Source organism: Pseudochaenichthys georgianus, chromosome 10 (genome assembly GCF_902827115.2).
Source record: "Pseudochaenichthys georgianus chromosome 10, fPseGeo1.2, whole genome shotgun sequence".
Classification (NCBI taxonomy): domain Eukaryota; kingdom Metazoa; phylum Chordata; class Actinopteri; order Perciformes; family Channichthyidae; genus Pseudochaenichthys; species Pseudochaenichthys georgianus.
Window position 1 is genome coordinate 20784325 of NC_047512.1, and position 20091 is coordinate 20804415.

Sequence of the window (20091 nt, forward strand, 5' to 3'; positions counted from 1 at the left end):
ACTAAAGGGAAAACCCTTGGCGAGTTTCAACGTCACTTTGCCGTTATTTCCGGAGTCATGGTCCTGTGCACTGATTAAGGCTACAACCGTGCCTCTCGCTGCATCTTCACGTACTGGGTTTGGGTTTGAAGTGAGAACTATTTCTGGGGCATTATCATTAATATCTATTAGTGTAACTTGCACACGACAGTGGCCTTCCATCTCAGGAACGCCTTTATCTCTTGCAGTAATATCTATTTCATGCATTTGATTACTTTCATAATCTAATGGGCCTACTAAAGAAATGTCACCTGTGCCCGAGTGTAAATGAAAAATTGACAATAATGCCTGTGGTGTGTGCTCAGCAAATGCATATGCGATCTCTCCATTAACACCCTCGTCTGCGTCTGTTGCTTTAACTTTTACAATTACAGAACCAGCGACATTATTTTCATGTATAGTTACATTATAAAAAGGCTTTTTGAAAACTGGGACATTGTCGTTGTTGTCAAGTACAGTGACAACGATTTTTGTGGTTCCAGTTTTAACAGGATTGCCTCCGTCTAAAGCTTCCAGTAATAAAAGATGGACACTTTGTTTCTCTCTATCAAGCGATTTTTCTATTACTAGCTCTGGAACCTTTCGATTACCAGACAACTCTTTTATCCTTAAACTGAAACACTCATCTTTACTTAAGGTATAAGATTTTACCGAATTACTACCAACGTCCTGATCTTGTGCTGTTTCTAAAGGAAAGCGACTGCCCGTGGCAGTAGATTCTGCTATCTTTAAAGATCTCTCCTCTATTGAAAAAATGGGAGAATTGTCGTTGATATCCCTTATCTCTACTTCGATCCGATGTAGCTGTAACGGATTCTCTGTTACAACATTTAAAGGCAAAATGCAGCTCGCGCTTTGTCCACATAAAGCCTCTCTGTCTATTCTGTCATTCACCACCAGCTCGCCTTTCCCCGCATCCACACTGAAATACTGCTCACCAGCCTCAGAGGAGAGACGAAGTTTACGGTCAAAAATCTCTGACAGTCCGAGACCCAGATCTTTGGCTAGATTTCCTACCAAATAGCCCTGTTTTAGTTCCTCCGGGATGCTGTAACGAGTCTGTCCGTTTATTGTAGTCCACAAGAGAAAGAAATGATGCCACCAAAGCGCCTGCCATCTCCAGTCTCGGTTTCCTATTGTCTTTGTCATCCTTGGTCTGTCACAATTCGTTATTTTCCATCAAGGTATTCATCAGCACAACCCAGCATTCCAAGCCATCATCAGAATGGACACTCCAATGCAAATAGATCCGTCAAAAAATATTAATGAAATAAATATATATTCCGGAGGCCTTCGATGAGCACATCTCCTCCGCAGCTCTGAGCACTGTGAGGTTTACCGTGGTGAGACTGAATGGGGGATGGAGTAGATCTCTTTGTACAGTCCTGTTCGTTATTGGCTCATCGCTAGATTGGTTCTAGCCAATCACAAAGACTTAACTCTGCTCATACAGCAGCTGCACCCCCTCAAGGTTGCAACGCGTTTTGACAAATGTAACATTAGGGATTGTCATATTTTTTTGATAACAATATTCATAGTTTTATCATCTGAGTTTTTACTTTTTATTTCCTACAGATATCTTTACAGAATATAATAAGACCCATCTTCAAATAACAAATAACAATTCCGAATCTACTGTACCTTTTTCGTTATCGTTGCTGCCAACCAATTAAGATTTTACCAATACATTTAAAAATGTTCCAATTTAATATGAATAATTTAACAAATTAAATTCACAAGTTAATACAAATTGTATAAGGCAAAAGCAACAACTTATGTAAATAAAAACATATACACATTGCATGTTTTCTGAAAAGGAATGTGTGATCATTAGAGTCAGCCATGCAGTCAGAGTATATTTTACATAATAACTCTCTCAGTAAAACAAATAATATTAATTATCATAAATTGTTATTTTTATTATTATTGTTATTATCATTATTATTGTCATTATTATTATTATTATTATTATTAACATTTCAGGCTGCATATGAAATCCACAAGGCAATGATGAATGACAATTACTGGAAGATGGTCTGTTATCTGATCGCATTTGACTTTACGACCAGATTTACTTTCCATGGCCTTGTAAAAGGGACATTTCATAATCAGCGTATAGTACGACAACATTTCCAGTACATGTAATCAGTTAAAACAGGGATACGTTTCTTGGTCTAATGTTTATTTATTTTGGTCCCTTAAGGATTTCAACAACAGTGTGCCCTCCAGGGACGTGCACAGGCATTTTGGAGGGCAGGTGCTCAAGTGAGAAAAAGGGCACTTCCCATAATCATTTATAAAATAAATGTTTTAAAACAAAAAGTTAAATATAGTTGCACATCTCTGACTTCTCACCAATTTATTTGAATACCCTTACACTCACGCAATTCTTTGATACTCAACATAATTCTACAAAATAATCAGCTAACACAGAGACAATGGTCTTCTTTAGTATCCACTAAGCACAAGAGCAGACAACAAACTAGTAAATTAATAGTAATTAAATGAGCAGCCAACAATCAAAATTATGAAGTTTTTTCATGTACTTATTATTTTGGTCTATTTTGCTTCCATGTTTTCTTTCACTCTAATGGAAATAAATGTCTGAATTCATCGATTTAAAGATAATCTGCATATTTAAACATAACATTTCAGGGGAAAATACTGATACTATGGGGAAGTTGTGAGGTGATATGTTTTTTGTTTTATCCTGTTCACCTGCAATGCTTTGGTAACTGCATGCAAATTAGCGCATTTTAATTAGGCCTAGTTAACGCCTAATTTGCATATCAATGTGGCGATTGTGATGACGTTATTACTGTAGATACACATTTGACTGTATTGACTTTAAGTGTCTCCCCTTAAGTAGGCCTACAGTACATTAGCCTGTATGCCCATGATAAATTGCCTTAGCTAAACCTTGAGCTAATTTATCCATTAGCTAGCCTGCCTAATATTTGTGATTGTCTTTTAGCAAATTAGCTGTAAACTTGAGGCACTGGCAGTTTAGTAATTTGTTCATCACCACTCACCTTCAAAATATGCCAAGAAAAGCCGGCATAACATTGGCCAGTAAAGTGGGAGGTGCTGCTACCTGTCTGTCTGAAGTAGTGTTGCACGGTGTACCGATACTTGAAAGGTACCGCGATACCCTGCCGTTAAAAACGGTACGATTCCTCCGTTTCATTAGTATCGGTACTTTAAGAATGACGGGGAAAAGTACTCCCGTGAAAAAACGCCGTTTAATAAGAGCCGTGTGTGTTCAGCCAACACATCCTCACTCCCAGGTCGGCCTATGTTGACGTTATGTCAAGTCCCCTGCCGGCTTTTTCCAACGCAAGGGGGGGGGGCCTTAGCGTCCATTTTCAACGCAAGGGGGGGGGGCTTAGCGTCCATTTTCAACGCAAGGGGGGGGCCCTTAGCGTCCATTTTCAGCTTTCCGGGATGTCCATGTGCTTCTATGGACGCTCATGGAAGCACAGCATTCGTTTGTGTCAACTGCCCTTAAAGGCAATGAAGACACTACACTACCCAGAATCCCCAGCTATCGTTTGGACTACACCATGTGCTCTGTTTGACAAACCCCGTGATAGTCCTCAAGCTCTGTGATTGGAGAGTGTGCTCCGAGGGTTACCGAGCCTCGAACAGCACTTGAAATGGGATGGAACCACGGCAGACTGTTCAAAACTGGATTTGAACGGGTCCACCGCGTACCCCCCTCCCCCACCCCGTCCCCAGAACTACACATGCTGGCTATTCTGTTTCGCAACATGTTCTCTATGGCACGTCTCTACTGGGAGTTGTAGTTTTAAAAGACGTTTTCGTATTTCCCATAATAAGAAGTTGCCAGTATTAAACTGTGTACATCCCTGGAGGTTTAGGGGACAGGAAACACTCACATTTAAAACATATAATTAATAAATGGGTGAAAATTGCTGGTGCCCATAATGGGCAGTATTAATATATATACCCACATGCCAGCTAAGGTCAGAAGAGCTTTATTTAACAGCTGGACTTATGTTTGTGACCCCTCCTGTTGTTAATTGATAACATTACATTACATTACATTAATTGATAAGCCTGAAACATGCACTTGTCAAGGTTCAGAGGCACATTTTGCAAATATGGCAGTAGCCATCGATCAGCTTAAGATAATATATACTTTATTGATCCCAAGTTGGAACATTTGCGTTACATCAGCATGTGTAACAGTTAAATATGCAGTGGTGTTTATTTGAAAATCATTTAGTATAATCACACAAATTCTGTGTTTTATATTTAACAATTCTGTGTTCTTTATTTATTGATTGTTCAATACCTGACAAGGCCGGAGATGAAATATCTGCATACATCATAAGAGTATAATACATTATGTATAATATCAGTTAAAATAAGTGCTTCAACATAGTTAACATTGCTGGAGGTATGCACACATATTGATAGATGTCTTGTAATGCACTGTTGAGGAACCTGCGACCCAAGTTTTTCATTCAGTGCAGAACTACACCATAGTTGTGTAGGCCTATGTCAATAAACCTTAGAACATCTTGAAATCTTGAACGGGATGTGCAAAATAGTCATTATATACAGTCTTTAATTAACTATTAGTAGAGAATAACGAGTAATGAATATACTTTATAGGGATCCTATTAATATCTAATAATAAAAATAATGAAATTCAATAACATGCTTTAACCACCAGGTGTCTCTTTATATCATCTGTGCACCTTTATGGTGTAAATACAGCCTATCTACCAATTGGATCAAATATAAAAGTGAGCCGAATTAGTGTTGATACTGCAAGGAGATGCATTGTGTGAAAAGAAATGTAAGATGTTGTTTAATGGCTGATATATTTATGATCCACGTCACGTTTTCAGTTCCTCATGTTTGTCTTCTCATCAGGGCTATAAATACAGAACTACGGCAGATATGTAATATTTAATGCAGCCGAACCGTGTATTACAATGCCGTTATGTGATGACTTTCAAAGAGAAAAGCAAGCACACTCGGAATAAGGTATTTTTTTTAAATGTTTTCGGTCTGTTTCCGGTATTTGTTAATGACGATGTGCTGTGAGATGTGAGACTGGAATTGCACAGGGGGAAATAACGTATCTTTAGATGCGGATTTTGTTAAACTAATATGTTTGCGCTGTGGACCAACACTATACATTGACGGGGAAGGGGGTAGCAATAAAGATAACACCATTAAACAGTTACACAACATAACAGAAATAATATCGATAGCAGCGTCCCTAGCAACCACCTTGGTAACAATGAAAACGTTGGACGCAATTTCCTGAAGTAATCTTCGTAATAACTAGCAAACTAAAGATCATGTACATCCACTGCACACATAATCTGAAATAACAACTCATATTTCTCGCATCAAATGACATCAAAACGAATTTTAATGGCCAAACTAACTTTAAAATAGGCATTTTACACCCAGAATAAAACGAAGTTCGGCCATGTTTTCTTTTTCTGCAGGGAGAAATGATAGCTGGGGATTCTGGGTAGTGTAGTGTCTTATGCCATCCTTTACTCCGAAAAAAGATTTGTTTCTCCAAATCGAAGGGGAAAAATACAAAAGCATTGCACACAATTTAAACCAATCAATGTTGTGTAATTAACAAGGATAATCTGGTGTTTTTTAGTCGATGAGTAGTGCAGATATCACTGTAAAATCAATCGTCAGTAAGGGGAATATTTACTTCCGGGTGTACAATTCTCCGCTATCCAATGAGAATGGACGCTCACATTGCCTTTAAGGGCAGTCGACACAAACGAATGCCGTGCTTCCATGAGCGTCCATAGAAGCACATGGACATCCCGGAAAGCTGAAAATGGACGCTAAGGCCCCCCCCCTTGCATTGAAAATGGACGCTAAGCCCCCCCCCCCTTGCGTTGAAAATGGACGCTAAGGCCCCCCCCCTTGCGTTGGAAAAAGCCGGCAGGGGACTTGACATAACGTCAACATAGGCCGACCTGGGAGTGAGGATGTGTTGGTTCAGCGCTCTGCTTCCACTCCTTGCACTGCAGCCGTGCCTGCAGTCCCGTTCCTCTCAAGCACGTTCTAAGTCCCTCCCCTCTCTCTTGCACGCGGCCACGTGCTAGCTGCCAGAGCATGTGAGAAAACGAGAAGCATGGCTGCAAGTGGGAGTGCAACTGCCGCTGCGCCTCGGCTTGTTGACAAAAAAGACGCCAGAAGTCTGTGAACGGGCCGTTCAGGCGTTCAGAGCAGAGCTTCCTGTCGGAGCAGCAGAGCGTGATGTGCACTGAAAAGTTTTTCTGTCGCAATATTATCGTTGAGCAAACTTAACTAGCAAACTAGCATCACTATCTGCTAACGTTAGCTTTAGCCTTTGTTTTCTATTAGTTTTTTTCATAGGCTATAAACGGAGGTGGTATAAGTATATATCTTGTACTTGAGTAAAAGTAGAAGTACCCAGGTCTTGTACTTGAGTTAAAGTAGAAGTACCAGAATGTAGGAACAATCCTGCAATCAAAATGTTCCTCAAATAAAAGTACAAAAGTATTATCATCAAAATATAGTTAAAGTTGCGACAGTAAAAGTAGAAGTGCTCAGGTCTTGTACTAGAAGCACCAGAGTGTAGGAATACTCTGTTACAGTAAAAGTACTGCATTCAAAATGTTCCTCAAGTAAAAGTATTAAAGTAGCGACAGTAAAAATAGTCGTTGTGCAGATTGGTCCATTTCATAATAATATATATGATATGTTTTATAATGATTGATCATGAAAGTGTTCTCAAAGCTGGTAAATGTGCAGCTAGTTTGAATGACTTTGTAGACTGCAGGGTAGCTGGTGGATTTACTCCAGGTGGAACTAAAGTCTGATTTAACACTTGATTATATTTCACATCATTCATCCAGATCTGTGAAGTAACTAAAGGGATTAAATACATGTAGTGGAGGAAAAGTACACCATTATTTATGAACTGTAGTGGATTAGAAGTACAAAGTAGCAAAATAAACATTGAAATAAAGTACAAGTATCTCAAAATTGTACCCAAGTAGTACTTGAGTTTATGAATTTAGTTACTTTACACCAGTGGCTATAAAGATAGAAAGACTAAGCCTTGCACAGAGGCATGAAAATACATTTTCAAAATGCTCAACAGTGCTGCCAAAATGTTAAACTCACTGCTACACAATTAAAATAAATGCTTTTATTTATATTCGATGTGACTCTTTGGCGTTTCTGTTCTTAGTAACACTGCTGCTTTAGTTGTTCTGACTGCTAAAATCATCTGTTATTCCTAATTTTAAAGCCGATATTCCGTGTTTCCCTTTTTTTAAGAAAAGTATCGAAAAAGAATCGGAATCGCAATTCTTGACTTGGTATCGGTATCGAAACCAAAATGTTGGTATCGTGACAACACTAGTCTGAAGTGACTGCCGATGTCCGCACCGCTGTGCAGGAGACGTCGAGGGAGGGAGGGAGGGAGGGAGGGAGGGAGGGAGGGAGGGAGGGAGAGCTACGGAACGTCACAGTCTAATCTCCTGACCTGATATTTTAATTTTCTATTCAATCAATATATTTTTGGAAAGGGAAACTGTGCGCAAACAGCAGTAGGCTAGATATATATTCATTTATAAAAAAATAAAAGAGAGGGAAAAAGGGCACTTTCTCTGGAGGAAAAAAAAGGGCAGGGGCTCAAGCCCACTTTGATGTGTGTGCACGTGCCTGGCTCTGTATGCCCCATGAGTCGTTGTCGCTGTCCATTCCTGTGGTTCTGAAACGATCAGCTCTGTAGGCCTTTCAACACCAAAACACTATTCAGGTCAAACTTCAATAGCCACTGTGGCACAAAAGTTACACAGTTTGAGTTATATATGAATTTGATATTTACATTTCAAATACATCGACTTCCATATCCAGGATTTTAAGGATATATTACCTTGTTATAAGGATAAGTCAAATAGGTGCTTTCTTTGCATTTACTGAATCTAAATAGTCATAACATTTGTATAAGCCATTGTTTGTCCTAATCACTGCTCACCTGCTGGCTCTCAAAGGTCCACGTGCTGTCGGGTAAAGACGCATCCAGAACACTGATCACCTCCGTAAAGTCAGTGGTGCTGCTGGGCTTAATCAAAGAGAAATCACTGTACTCTGACATTGGAGACATGCAGGACCTGAAGGACTGACTCTGAGACATCATGTCTCCTCCCAGGACCTCCACGTACTTTATAGGTCCATCAGTGTTGAGCTGAATCTGCATGTTTCTGTTGGGGTTCTTGTAATTATCACAGTCGCTGTGTCTCATGCAGCAACTACTGCTGCTGCTGCTGTTCCTCATGCATTTAACCGCTAAGATGAGAAAAGTCACCAGAGACAGCACGGACACCGAGGCCAGAGAGAGAATCAAATACAGGGTGATTCTCCCAGTTTTCCTGCTGGGCTCGGCCGTTTTCTGTCGGAGGTCTAAGATGGGCTCATGGAGGCCGTCCTCCAGCAGGATGGACACCGTGACGGTGGCGGACTGCATCGGTTCCCCGTCGTCCTTGATCTCTATAAGCAGCCTCTGAGAGGAGTCGTCCTGCTCGGACGCAGCACGTTTAGTCCTCACCTCCCCTGTGTACAGATTGACAGTGAACAGAGAGGCGTCTGTGGCCTCCGCCAGCTTGTAGGAGATCCAGGCGTTATGGCCCGAGTCAGCATCCACGGCCGTCACCTTAGTAATCAGGTGACCCGCTTTAGCGGAGCGGGACATCCTCTGGTGAGAGAGGGAGCCCAGGACAGCGGAGGAGGGGTAAATAACAGCGGGGGCATTGTCGTTCTGGTCCAGGATAAAAACATGGACAGTGGTGTTGCTGCTGAGAGACGGAGAGCCCTGATCCTTTGCCTGAACCTGGATCTGAAACACCTTCAGTTTCTCATAGTCAAACGAGTGCATGCTGTAGATGCTGCCGTTATCTGAGTTAATGTAAACATAAGACGAGACAGAAACGTCCTGCACTTTTGAGTCCAAGATGGAGTACGAGATTTTGCTGTTTTCACCAAAATCCAGATCAGAGGCTGATACTGAGTACAGTATAGAACCTGGCACCCCATTCTCTTTTAAATAAACTGCATATTTTGGTTGACTGAATACAGGAGGGTTGTCATTTACATCAGTAATATTTACATTTATAATCTTCTTAGTCGACAGAGGAGGAGAGCCTGAATCAGTGGCTGTTATCTCGATATTATACTCTGAGAAAGTCTCTCGGTCTAAAGCACCTCCGGTAACCAGTGCATAGTTATCTGAAAAAGATGGTTTCAGATTAAAAGGAGAACTCATAGGGAGTTGTAATGTCACTTTACCGTTAACACCGGAATCAAGGTCTCGTGCACTGATTAAAGCAACCACTGTACCACGTGGTGCGTCCTCAGGCACAGAGCTTGGTTGAGATGTCATAAGAATGTTTGGAGCATTATCGTTTTCATCCAACACTTCAATGTGCATAGTACAATGTCCTTCCATTCCTGGAGTGCCTTTGTCTCTTGCACTAATGTCTATTTCATAATTTGCAATTGTTTCGTAATCTAATTTCCCTATGAGCCGTATTTCCCCGGTTAAGGAATTAATATCAAACACTAATGAGACAATATCTGGTGTGTGCATTCCAAATGAATATTCTACATCTCCATTGGGACCTTCATCGGTGTCCTCAGCTGTAAGTTTTAGGATAGATGCATCTTGTATGCTATTTTCGCTTACAGAGACCTTGTAAACATTTTGTTCAAATACAGGAAAATTATCGTTAATATCCAGCACATTTATAGTTATCTGTGATGTCCCAGATTTGACTGGGTTTCCCCCGTCAATAGCAGTTAATTGAAGCTGATGAACATTTTTTCTTTCTCTGTCTAGTGATTTAGACAACACTAGCTCTGGGACTTTCCTCCCACCAGATATATCCTTTATCTTTAAACTAAAAAAATCGTCTTTACTTAAAGTGTAAGACCTCACTGAATTTCCTCCAACATCAAGATCTTGCGCGATTTCCAAAGGAAAACGTGCCCCCGCTGCTGTCGACTCGGCTATTTGTAATGCTATTTCCTGCGAAGGGAATCGTGGAGAATTATCATTAACATCTTGTATTTCCACCTCAACTCGGTGCAATTGTAACGGTTTATCAATCACCACTTGCAGAGTTAACACACAGATCGCGCTTGGTCCGCATAAAGCCTCTCTGTCTATTCTGTCATTCACCAGCAGCTCGCCCTTCCCCGCATCGACACTGAAATACTGCTCTCCAGCCTCAGAGGCGACACGTAGTTTACGGTCAGAAATGTCGGAAAGTCCCAGACCCAGATCTTTGGCTAGATTTCCTACCACAGAGCCCTGTTGTAGTTCCTCCGGGATGCTGTACCGAGTCTGTCCGTTTATTGTAGTCCACAAGAGAAAGAAATGATGCCACCAAAGCGCCTGCCATCTCCAGTCTCTGTATCCCATTGTCTTTGTCATCCCCAATCCGTTAAAATGATTCCCCATTTAGGTGATGGTAAAGCAGATAGTAAACAGCCATTGCAATACAGCATTAATCCAAAACAAAGGTAAACAATCGCTTCATCCCAACAACTAAATACATTTTATTCTCTGTTAATTCCGAGAAAAGCATCATTCCCTCTCGTCAATCTCTGTGCCATGTAAGTGGGTACGGAGCTGAAGCTGCATGGGGGAGGGAGTAGATCTCTTTGTACAGTTCTGAATCCTATTGGTTAACAAAATCCATCTCTACCATCCAATAAAAAGGGGATGAGCACAGCTTTTAAAGACACAGCCACCCTTGAATATGCCAGTGTATGAAAGAAATGATACGATGCCAGCTGTTACAGGTTTCCCATAATGTCAATTCAAGGCTAAATCAATGTAATTATAAAATAAAAAATGATTTCCTGGTTCTGGTTATTTACACGTTTTTATTTTTGTTGACTTAAATCGGGAACAAGTGATGTGCTGCATGGTTAACACTGTGTTCAGTGTGTGGCTGTCCAACTGTTTGTGCCGTGGTGCGGAAACCAAGAGTCATTCATACAGCTTAAAGGAGAGCATTCCAACATCTTATAATGAAGTAACTCAATGGGTGAGTTGCCCTAATGTGGGACACCTAAGCTCAAATAGGTCTTCCGCAAACAAATGAGAGTCAATGAAACTACGGGTTAACACAAACTGTGATGTCATGCGATCAAAATCACATGACTTCTCAAATGTCCAATCACAGATGAGGGTGGAAAAACCTTCAAACAGGAAGTACCTTGTGTGAACCACTCAAAGGTCCGTGACAGTGTTTCGACAAATGTAATGTTAAGGTTTTCAATTGCGTATAAATAAAACATATCTTGCAAGTTTTTATCAGGATGTGTTTATGTTTGTTCATCAGAACATATTATAATATGGTGTAAATATACTCTATATTTGTTATTTCAATCAAATGTTACATCGTCCCACTTTAGGAAACATGTTTCACAAAGTGGGACAGTATAATTTGCCTAATGTGGGACAGTTCTAAAAGGGGCATGGATTGTGCAAGAGCAATAGTTATTTACAGGGTTTTAGTCTTCTAATGCATTATTTTAGATATTTAAGGTGAAGGGCAAATTATATTAAATAATTGGGAGTGGCTGCATCTCTGTTAAAATGATATGACAAAGTCAGGGATAATATTAGGGATAAATGTCTGAGTTTAAAAGATGACAATTAATTTAAGCCAAAATATTCATAGTAATTTAATAAATCCTTCCAACACACAATGTAAAAAATAGCCTAAGTTAAGACATCATTCCAATATGTGCTATATATATATATATATATATATATAAAAAAAAACACAGTTTAAAAGGGGAGTGATTAGTCGAATATGCATAAAGAAAAAAGAAAAAATGCAGACTAGGTAAAATAAAGATAGGAGAAAAGAGTTCATCAAATATGTGTTATTGGTTGTGAGCGTATTCTAATGTTTTTTTGATTATTGAAATATATACAGTTCTGTTTCATATGATTGTTGAGAACTGTATCCATACATCTCTTAATTTTGCCCTCAAAGTGCACCAGATTGATGCATTCAACTTCAATTTAAAGAAAAACATCTTCTGTTGTAACAACAATAACATTATGAAAGTAACATAGCTGAACATGGTATTGCACATTTAGCTTTGAGTGTTACTGACCTGAGATGTTTTTATTACATGAATTAAGGTGACTGAGGCTTTTTAACATAGACTTTTCAGTGTCCTACATTTTGCACAGAACTGTCCCACATTAGGAAAATGCAGATTGTCTTAGACAACTTGGCACTAAGAGTACTGATATGTCTACCATTTCTTTTATGAGTGTAATATCTGCATTTTCTCTTTTGGTTTGATTAGGACACATCCTGGGGATTTCAGAATGGTACTGGATTTTGATTTATTGTATTGGCTTTATATCGCAATATATTCCAGAAGTCTGAAACGCAAACATTTCCCCACATTAGGGCAATTCACCCCATGCAAATAGAGCTATAGAACATTTGAATTGTTACAAAAGTAGGATTTTAAAGCACAAACAACAATAAGGCAGTGTTAAAGGTCACCTCTTTGCAAACCGACAGTATACCCAACCAACAGAAGTCTATAGAGTGATGAACATTTTAAGCTCAATAATTTGTTGCATTTATAAACTGACAATGCCAATGGAACAAAATTATAATATAAAATGACGGAATCTTAAATACGTTTGAACTACATAGGTATCCAGGAGGTGATATCACCGAAACTCTAAGCACTTATCGGCTAAGGAGGCTTGCAGGTACAAAGAACACAAAGAAGGAATACAGAAAGATAACGTCTTGTGACCAATTATTTGTTGGCTTAAGAGATGAAAACATATGATCGGATGTCATTTATATGTTTAAAAATGCGAACAACGATATTAAATTACACTAAAGGCCATATGTTGTCTGCTCACCTGCTGGCTCTCAAAGGTCCACGTGCTGTCGGGTAAAGAAGCATCCAGAACACTGATCACCTCCGTAAAGTCAGTGGTGCTGCTGGGCTTAATCAAAGTGAAATCACTGTACTCTGACATTGGAGACATGCAGGACCTGAAGGACTGACTCTGAGACATCATGTCTCCTCCCAGGACCTCCACGTACTTTATAGGTCCATCAGTGTTGAGCTGAATCTGCATGTTTCTGTTGGGGTTCTTGTAATTATCACAGTCACTTCGTCTCATGCAGCAACTACCGCTGCTGCTGTTCCTCATGCATTTAACCGCTAAGATGAGAAAAGTCACCAGAGACAGCACGGACACCGAGGCCAGAGAGAGAATCAAATACAGGGTGATTCTCCCAGTTTTCCTGCTGGGCTCGGCCGTTTTCTGTCGGAGGTCTAAGATGGGCTCATGGAGGACGTCCTCCAGCAGGATGGACACCGTTACGGTGGCGGACTGCATCGGTTCCCCGTCGTCCTTGATCTCTATAAGCAGCCTCTGAGAGGAGTCGTCCTGCTCGGACGGAGCGCGTTTAGTCCTCACCTCCCCTGTGTACAGGTTGACAGTGAACAGAGAGGCGTCTGTGGCCTCCGCCAGCTTGTAGGAGATCCAGGCGTTATGGCCCGAGTCAGCGTCCACGGCCGTCACCTTAGTAACCAGGTGACCCGCTTTAGCGGAGCGGGACATCCTCTGGTGAGAGAGGGAGCCCAGGACAGCGGAGGAGGGGTAAATAACAGCGGGGGCATTGTCGTTCTGGTCCAGGATAAAAACATGGACAGTGGTGTTGCTGCTGAGAGACGGAGAGCCCTGATCCTTTGCCTGAACCTGGATCTGAAACACCTTCAGTTTCTCATAGTCAAATGAGTGCATGCTGTAGATGCTGCCGTTATCCGAGTTAATGTAAACATAAGACGAGACAGAAACGTCCTGCACTTTAGAGTCCAAGATGGAGTACAAGATTTTAGCGTTTTCACCAAAATCCAGGTCAGACGCTGATACTGAGTACAGTATAGAGCCTGGCACCCCATTCTCTTTTAAATACACATTATAGGATGGCTGAGTGAATAAAGGGGCGTTATCATTCACATCACTGATGATGACAGGTATAATTTTCTTACTGGACAGAGGAGGAGAGCCTGAATCAGTGGCTGTTATCTCAATATTATACTCTGAGAAACTCTCTCGGTCTAAAGCACCACTTGTAACCAGTGCGTAATTATTAGAAAAGGATGGTTTCAAACTAAAAGGAGAACCTCTTGATACTCGTAATGTGACTTTGCTATTATTAACGGAGTCAGCGTCACGTGCGTTGATCAAAGCCACCACTGTGCCACTTGGTGAGTCTTCGCGCACCGGCTGCGGTTCAGACGTAAGAACAATTTCTGGAGTGTTATCATTAACATCTAAAACATCTATCTGGAGACGACAATGACCCCCATTTTCGGGAACCCCTTTGTCTTTTGCAATTATTTCAATTATGTAGGACGAGGCTCTTTCGAAATCTAAGTCTCCTTTCAAGTGTATTTCTCCCGTTAATGAATTAATTTCAAATGCTGATGAGACAGATTCTGGTGTCCGCGAGCCAAACGAGAATACAACCTCTGCGTTAGTTCCCTCGTCAGCATCAGTTGCCGCTATCTTTGCAACAAACGTATTTTTAGCAGTGTTCTCCCCTAAGGTAACTTTATATACACTTTTATCAAAAACAGGAAAATTGTCGTTTACGTCGAGCACTGTGATTGTAATCTGTGAGGTACCAGATTTGACTGGATTTCCCCCGTCTAATGCAGTCAGTAGTAGCTGATGAACTGATTTCTTCTCTCTATCAAGGGGCTTCTCTAACACTAACTCCGGGACTGTTTTGCCGTCTTCAACTTCCTTCATTTTCAAAATAAAACAGTCATTCTTAGTCAACACGTATGATTTAACTGAGTTGCTGCCAACGTCAGAATCGTCTGCACTGTCCAAGAGAAAACGTGTTCCTACTGCTGCACTTTCAGAAATGTTTAATGACATCTCTTTTGTATGAAAATTAGGCGAGTTGTCATTAATGTCTTTAATTTCTACCTCGATTCGATGTAAACTGAGAGGGTTTTCTAGAATGATTTGCAGAGGTAAAACACAGCTCGTAATTTGTCCACATAAAGCCTCTCTGTCTATTCTGTCATTCACTATAAGCTCGCCCTTCCCCGCATCCACACTGAAATACTGCTCGCCAGCCTCGGAAGCGACACGTAGTTTACGTTCAAACATTTCTGATAATCCCAGACCCAGATCTTTGGCTAGATTTCCTACTACAGAGCCCTGTTTCAGTTCCTCCGGGATGCTGTAACGAGTCTGTCCGTTTATTGTAGTCCACAATAGAAAGAAATGATGCCACCAAAGCGCCTGCCATCTCCAGTCTCGGTATATTCTCTTTGTCATCCCCGGTCCGTTAGAATAGGTTTCCCATCGAGTAAACCGAAGTTAATATCCAGTTCCAACGAGCATTAGCTAATTCCATACAAATACATGAATCACCTTTATTCATGTCTGAAGCTTAAATTAACAATTTCCTTTTCAGCCTCGCGATAGGAGTGCATCATCCACCGTCCTCGAGCTCTTTGCATTGATACCGTTTACAGTGCTGAGGCTGCAAGGGGGAGGGGTAGATCTCTTTGTACGACTCGGTATGCCATTGGTGGACACATCCATCACGAACATCCAATAGGGAAGGGACTGAATTGTGCTTTGAAAGACACGCGCTTATGAGCTTCAGCCTATGTACTGCTGGGAGTGACAGGTCAGAGTGAGAACGTGTTGGACAGGTGTATGATCCATGCTTTTCTTCTCGTTTTACAACTGTGTTGCTCAAACAATGTGAGATTTCTCAAATCTAACACAATGGGCCTTCCCAGAAAATAACATGAACACATTTGACTGGGAAAAGCCAAATAAAACCCTATCCTCCCGAACAAAACATGTATTAAAGTCCCCTATTATACTGGTTTTCATCAATATATGTCTCAGATAAACAAAGCATGTCTCTGAAGTGTTTTGCTGAAACACCAAACAGATCGTGCATTTTAGCATCCCATAAACCCCTCGGTTTCAGCCCTGTTTCAAAAGTGCTGATTCTCTGTCCTTTACTTCAGATGAAAATAAGGAGCCCCTCCCCACGCCCCTCTGCGAGATATTTGGTTAAATATAACACAATGGTGCTCTAGGAGGAGATTCAGGTGATAAGGTGGGCGGGTTACCTTGGTTGGTGATTGGCTAATGGTTACATGAGCATAAAACATCGTTATGACATCACAAAGTGTGTGGCCAAAATCTGATCAGCTCATTTTCAGACAGGTTTTTACATAAATGGATCAGGACAAAAAGTGAGCAAATCTTTTTTCCCTGAAACTTTCAGAATATCTTTACACGTGTTTATGTAAAAGACATGCAAGTTAATTTTGCATAATAGTTTACCTTTAAATACAGTTCTGGAAGTTCTTCTTATATACCAAATGAATTAAACCATTTTCCTCAAAGCCATATTTTAAATGTATATCTGCATCATGTATTTTTTATTAATTTAGCCGCACTCTGTTTGGCAATTTCAAGAAGTCCGAGCATTTCAATTAGGAGTTAGCTTTTTTTTAATTAAATAATTGGACATTTTACAAGAGCATTAACTTAGTGTACAATTAACAAAAACAAAACCACAGTGATCATGCTGTACATTTTTTAGCAAGCAAAGCTGATAAAAAGCAGACTGAGCAGGTCAGCTTTCAGTTCTTACAATTAAGAAATGTATTTAAATGTGGAATTAAAAAATATATATATGATGGGGACATCACCATGAACAGTCATTATGCTTACCTGCTGGCTCTCAAAGGTCCACGTGCTGTCGGGTAAAGACGCATCCAGAACACTGATCACCTCCGTAAAGTCAGTGGTGCTGCTGGGCTTAATCAAAGTGAAATCACTGTACTCTGACATTGGAGACATGCAGGACCTGAAGGACTGACTCTGAGACATCATGTCTCCTCCCAGGACCTCCACGTACTTTATAGGTCCATCAGTGTTGAGCTGAATCTGCATGTTTCTGTTGGGGTTCTTGTAATTATCACAGTCACTTCGTCTCATGCAGCAACTACCGCTGCTGCTGTTCCTCATGCATTTAACCGCTAAGATGAGAAAAGTCACCAGAGACAGCACGGACACCGAGGCCAGAGAGAGAATCAAATAAAGGGTGATTCTTCCAGTTTTCCTGCTGGGCTCGGCCGTTTTCTGTCGGAGGTCTAAGATGGGCTCATGGAGGACGTCCTCCAGCAGGATGGACACCGTGACGATGGCGGACTGCATCGGTTCCCCGTCGTCCTTGATCTCTATAAGCAGCCTCTGAGAGGAGTCGTCCTGCTCGGACGCAGCGCGTTTAGTCCTCACCTCCCCTGTGTACAGGTTGACAGTGAACAGAGAGGCGTCTGTGGCCTCCGCCAGCTTGTAGGAGATCCAGGCGTTATGGCCCGAGTCAGCGTCCACGGCCGTCACTTTAGTAACCAGGTGACCCGCTTTAGCGGTGCGGGACATCCTCCGGTGAGAGAGGGAGCCCAGGACAGCGGAGGAGGGGTAAATAACAGCGGGGGCATTGTCGTTCTGGTCCAGGATAAAAACATGGACAGTTGTGTTGCTGCTGAGCGACGGAGAGCCCTGATCCTTTGCCTGAACCTGGATCTGAAACACCTTCAGTTTCTCATAGTCAAACGAGTGCATGCTGTAGATGCTGCCGTTATCCGAGTTAATGTAAACATAAGACGAGACAGACACGCCCTGCACTTTAGATTCCAAGATGGAGTAGGATATTTTAGCGTTTTCACCAAAATCCAGGTCAGACGCTGATACTGAGTACAATATAGAGCCTGGCACCCCATTCTCTTTTAAATACACATTATAGGATGGCTGAGTGAATAAAGGGGGGTTATCATTCACATCACTGATGATGACAGGTATAATTTTCTTACTGGACAGAGGAGGAGAGCCTGAATCAGTGGCTGTTATCTCGATATTATACTCTGAAAATCTTTCTCTGTCTAATGAACCACTTGTAACCAGTGCGTAATTATTAGAAAATGATGCTTTCAGATTAAACGGAGAACTTTTGGGAAGTGTTAACGTCACTTTACCGTTGTCACCGGAATCGAGGTCACGGACGCTAAGCAAAGCAACTACTGTTCCACTGCGAGAGTCTTCGGGAAGAGCAGTAGGTTTTAAAGTCAGCACAATATCTGGAGGGTTATCATTAACGTCTAAGACATCCACTTGCACACTGCAGTGAGTCTCCATTTTAAGAAGGCCTTTGTCTTTTGCACTAATGTCTATTCTATATGAAGCTTGAGTTTCGTGGTCCAGCTCTTTTTTTAAATAAATATTTCCCGTTACAGTATCTATATGAAATAATGACAGCACTGTTGGTGGTGTGTGTTTACCAAGCGAGTACTCAATTTCCGCATTTGGACCCTCGTCTATGTCTGTTGCTTTTGTTTGAATTACAAAAGAGCCATTTGGACTGTTTTCTTGAACAGCGACTTTGTAAAAAGTATTTTCGAATAGTGGCACATTATCGTTGGCATCAAGCACATTGACAGTTATTTTTGAAGTTCCAGACTTGGCCGGATTGCCTCCGTCCATAGCAGTAAGAAATAAATTGTGGACTACTTTTTTCTCGCGATCAAGGGATTTACTCAATACCAATTCTGGAATTTTACGTCCATTTTCAATTTCTTTAACTTTTAAAGTGAAGCAATCATCTTTGCTTAGTGTGTACGTCTTTACTCCGTTACTCCCAACATCGGGATCCTCTGCACTCTCTAAGGGAAAACGAACACCTACAACGGTTGATTCAGCAATTTCTAATATGTTATCGCTTTTGAGAAAACTTGGAGCATTGTCATTTACATCTCTTATTTCAACTTCTATCCGGTTCAACTGTAACGGGTTTTCTATTAAAACCTGCAGAGGTACAACACAGCTTGCACTTTGTCCACATAAAGCCTCTCTGTCTATTCTGTCATTCACCACCAGCTCGCCTTTCCCCGCATCCACACTGAAATACTGCTCACCAGCCTCAGAGGCGACACGCAGTTTACGATCAAAAATCTCTGATAGTCCGAGACCCAAATCTTTGGCTAGATTTCCTACCACCGAGCCCTGTTTTAGTTCCTCCGGGATGCTGTACCGAGTCTGTCCGTTTATTGTAGTCCACAAGAGAAAGAAATGATGCCACCAAAGTGCCTGCCATCTCCAGTCTCGGTCTCCCATTCTCTTTGTCATCCCGGTCCTTACAATACAACGTTATATCCCATCGAAATATTGTTCAGCATATGAAGGCCAATGCGAAAATCCATCAACCACGAATATGTTGTATTCCAGAAAGCTCCATATATAGGCACCATGAGATGAAAAATAAATGCATATTATCAAATCTGAGCGTTTAAACGCCTCATCCTCTCATCTCGGGCTCGAAGCATTACTGACTACAGTGGTGAGGATGGATGGGGGAGGGAGTAGATCTCTTTGTACAACTGCAGTGCTATTGGTGCACAGCATCGACCAACATTGAACAAGATAGAAACGGCACTGTTTTCCAGACCAAGCATTTCACCTAAACACTATGAAGCAGTGGAATATGGTCCTTATGCCTATGAACAATTCATTATTTTATAAATATATTTTTTTTTATTGGAAAAACATTTTTCATTTATTTTGATTTGTATGGTTAACACTTCCCGAAAAATAATATATACTGTAATTTCGATAATTAAATTCACATACATTTTGCAATGTGTCTAATTATGAAATGGACACAAAGACAAAGTCACCTAAATGGAACATCAGTCTTCGAGGACATGCTTAGATATTCATTTAAGAGTTTACAATATTATGTTTCATTTGCACATCTTTACAAGTATACTGTTCTTGGCGTGACTGTTATGACAGTCATCCAATAAAACAAACGTTTTAATGCATCCCTACAACAACTAAGGGTTTAGGTCTATCTAAAAACTTAAAATGTGCTGAAGCAGTATGTGACAGTTTTG

The 20091-nt window shown here is 41.0% G+C and overlaps 3 protein-coding genes across 3 annotated transcripts in view; all 3 read right to left on the reverse strand.

Annotated features, from left to right (window-relative positions):
* Window positions 1-20091, reverse strand: part of LOC117453601 (cadherin-related tumor suppressor-like) — a 221288-nt gene that overhangs the window by 20159 nt on the left and 181038 nt on the right.
* Window positions 12965-15476, reverse strand: LOC117453596 (protocadherin gamma-C5-like). Its single transcript, XM_034092461.1, has one exon. The coding sequence runs from the start codon at window positions 15446-15448 to the stop codon at window positions 12965-12967; it is 2484 nt and encodes an 827-aa protein (XP_033948352.1). The 5' UTR covers window positions 15449-15476.
* Window positions 15779-19497, reverse strand: LOC117453891 (protocadherin gamma-C5-like). Its single transcript, XM_034092929.1, has 2 exons — window positions 16874-19497; window positions 15779-15793 (listed from the first exon to the last, which is right to left on the reverse strand). Exons 1-2 carry the CDS (start codon window positions 19322-19324, stop codon window positions 15779-15781), a joined length of 2466 nt encoding a protein of 821 aa, XP_033948820.1. The 5' UTR covers window positions 19325-19497.

Excerpts from the sequence above, each read along its gene's own strand:
- LOC117453596 (XM_034092461.1), bottom strand. The coding sequence starts at position 15,448 with ATGACAAAGAGAATATACCGAGACTGGAGATGGCAGGCGCTTTGGTGG.
- LOC117453891 (XM_034092929.1), bottom strand. The coding sequence starts at position 19,324 with ATGACAAAGAGAATGGGAGACCGAGACTGGAGATGGCAGGCACTTTGG.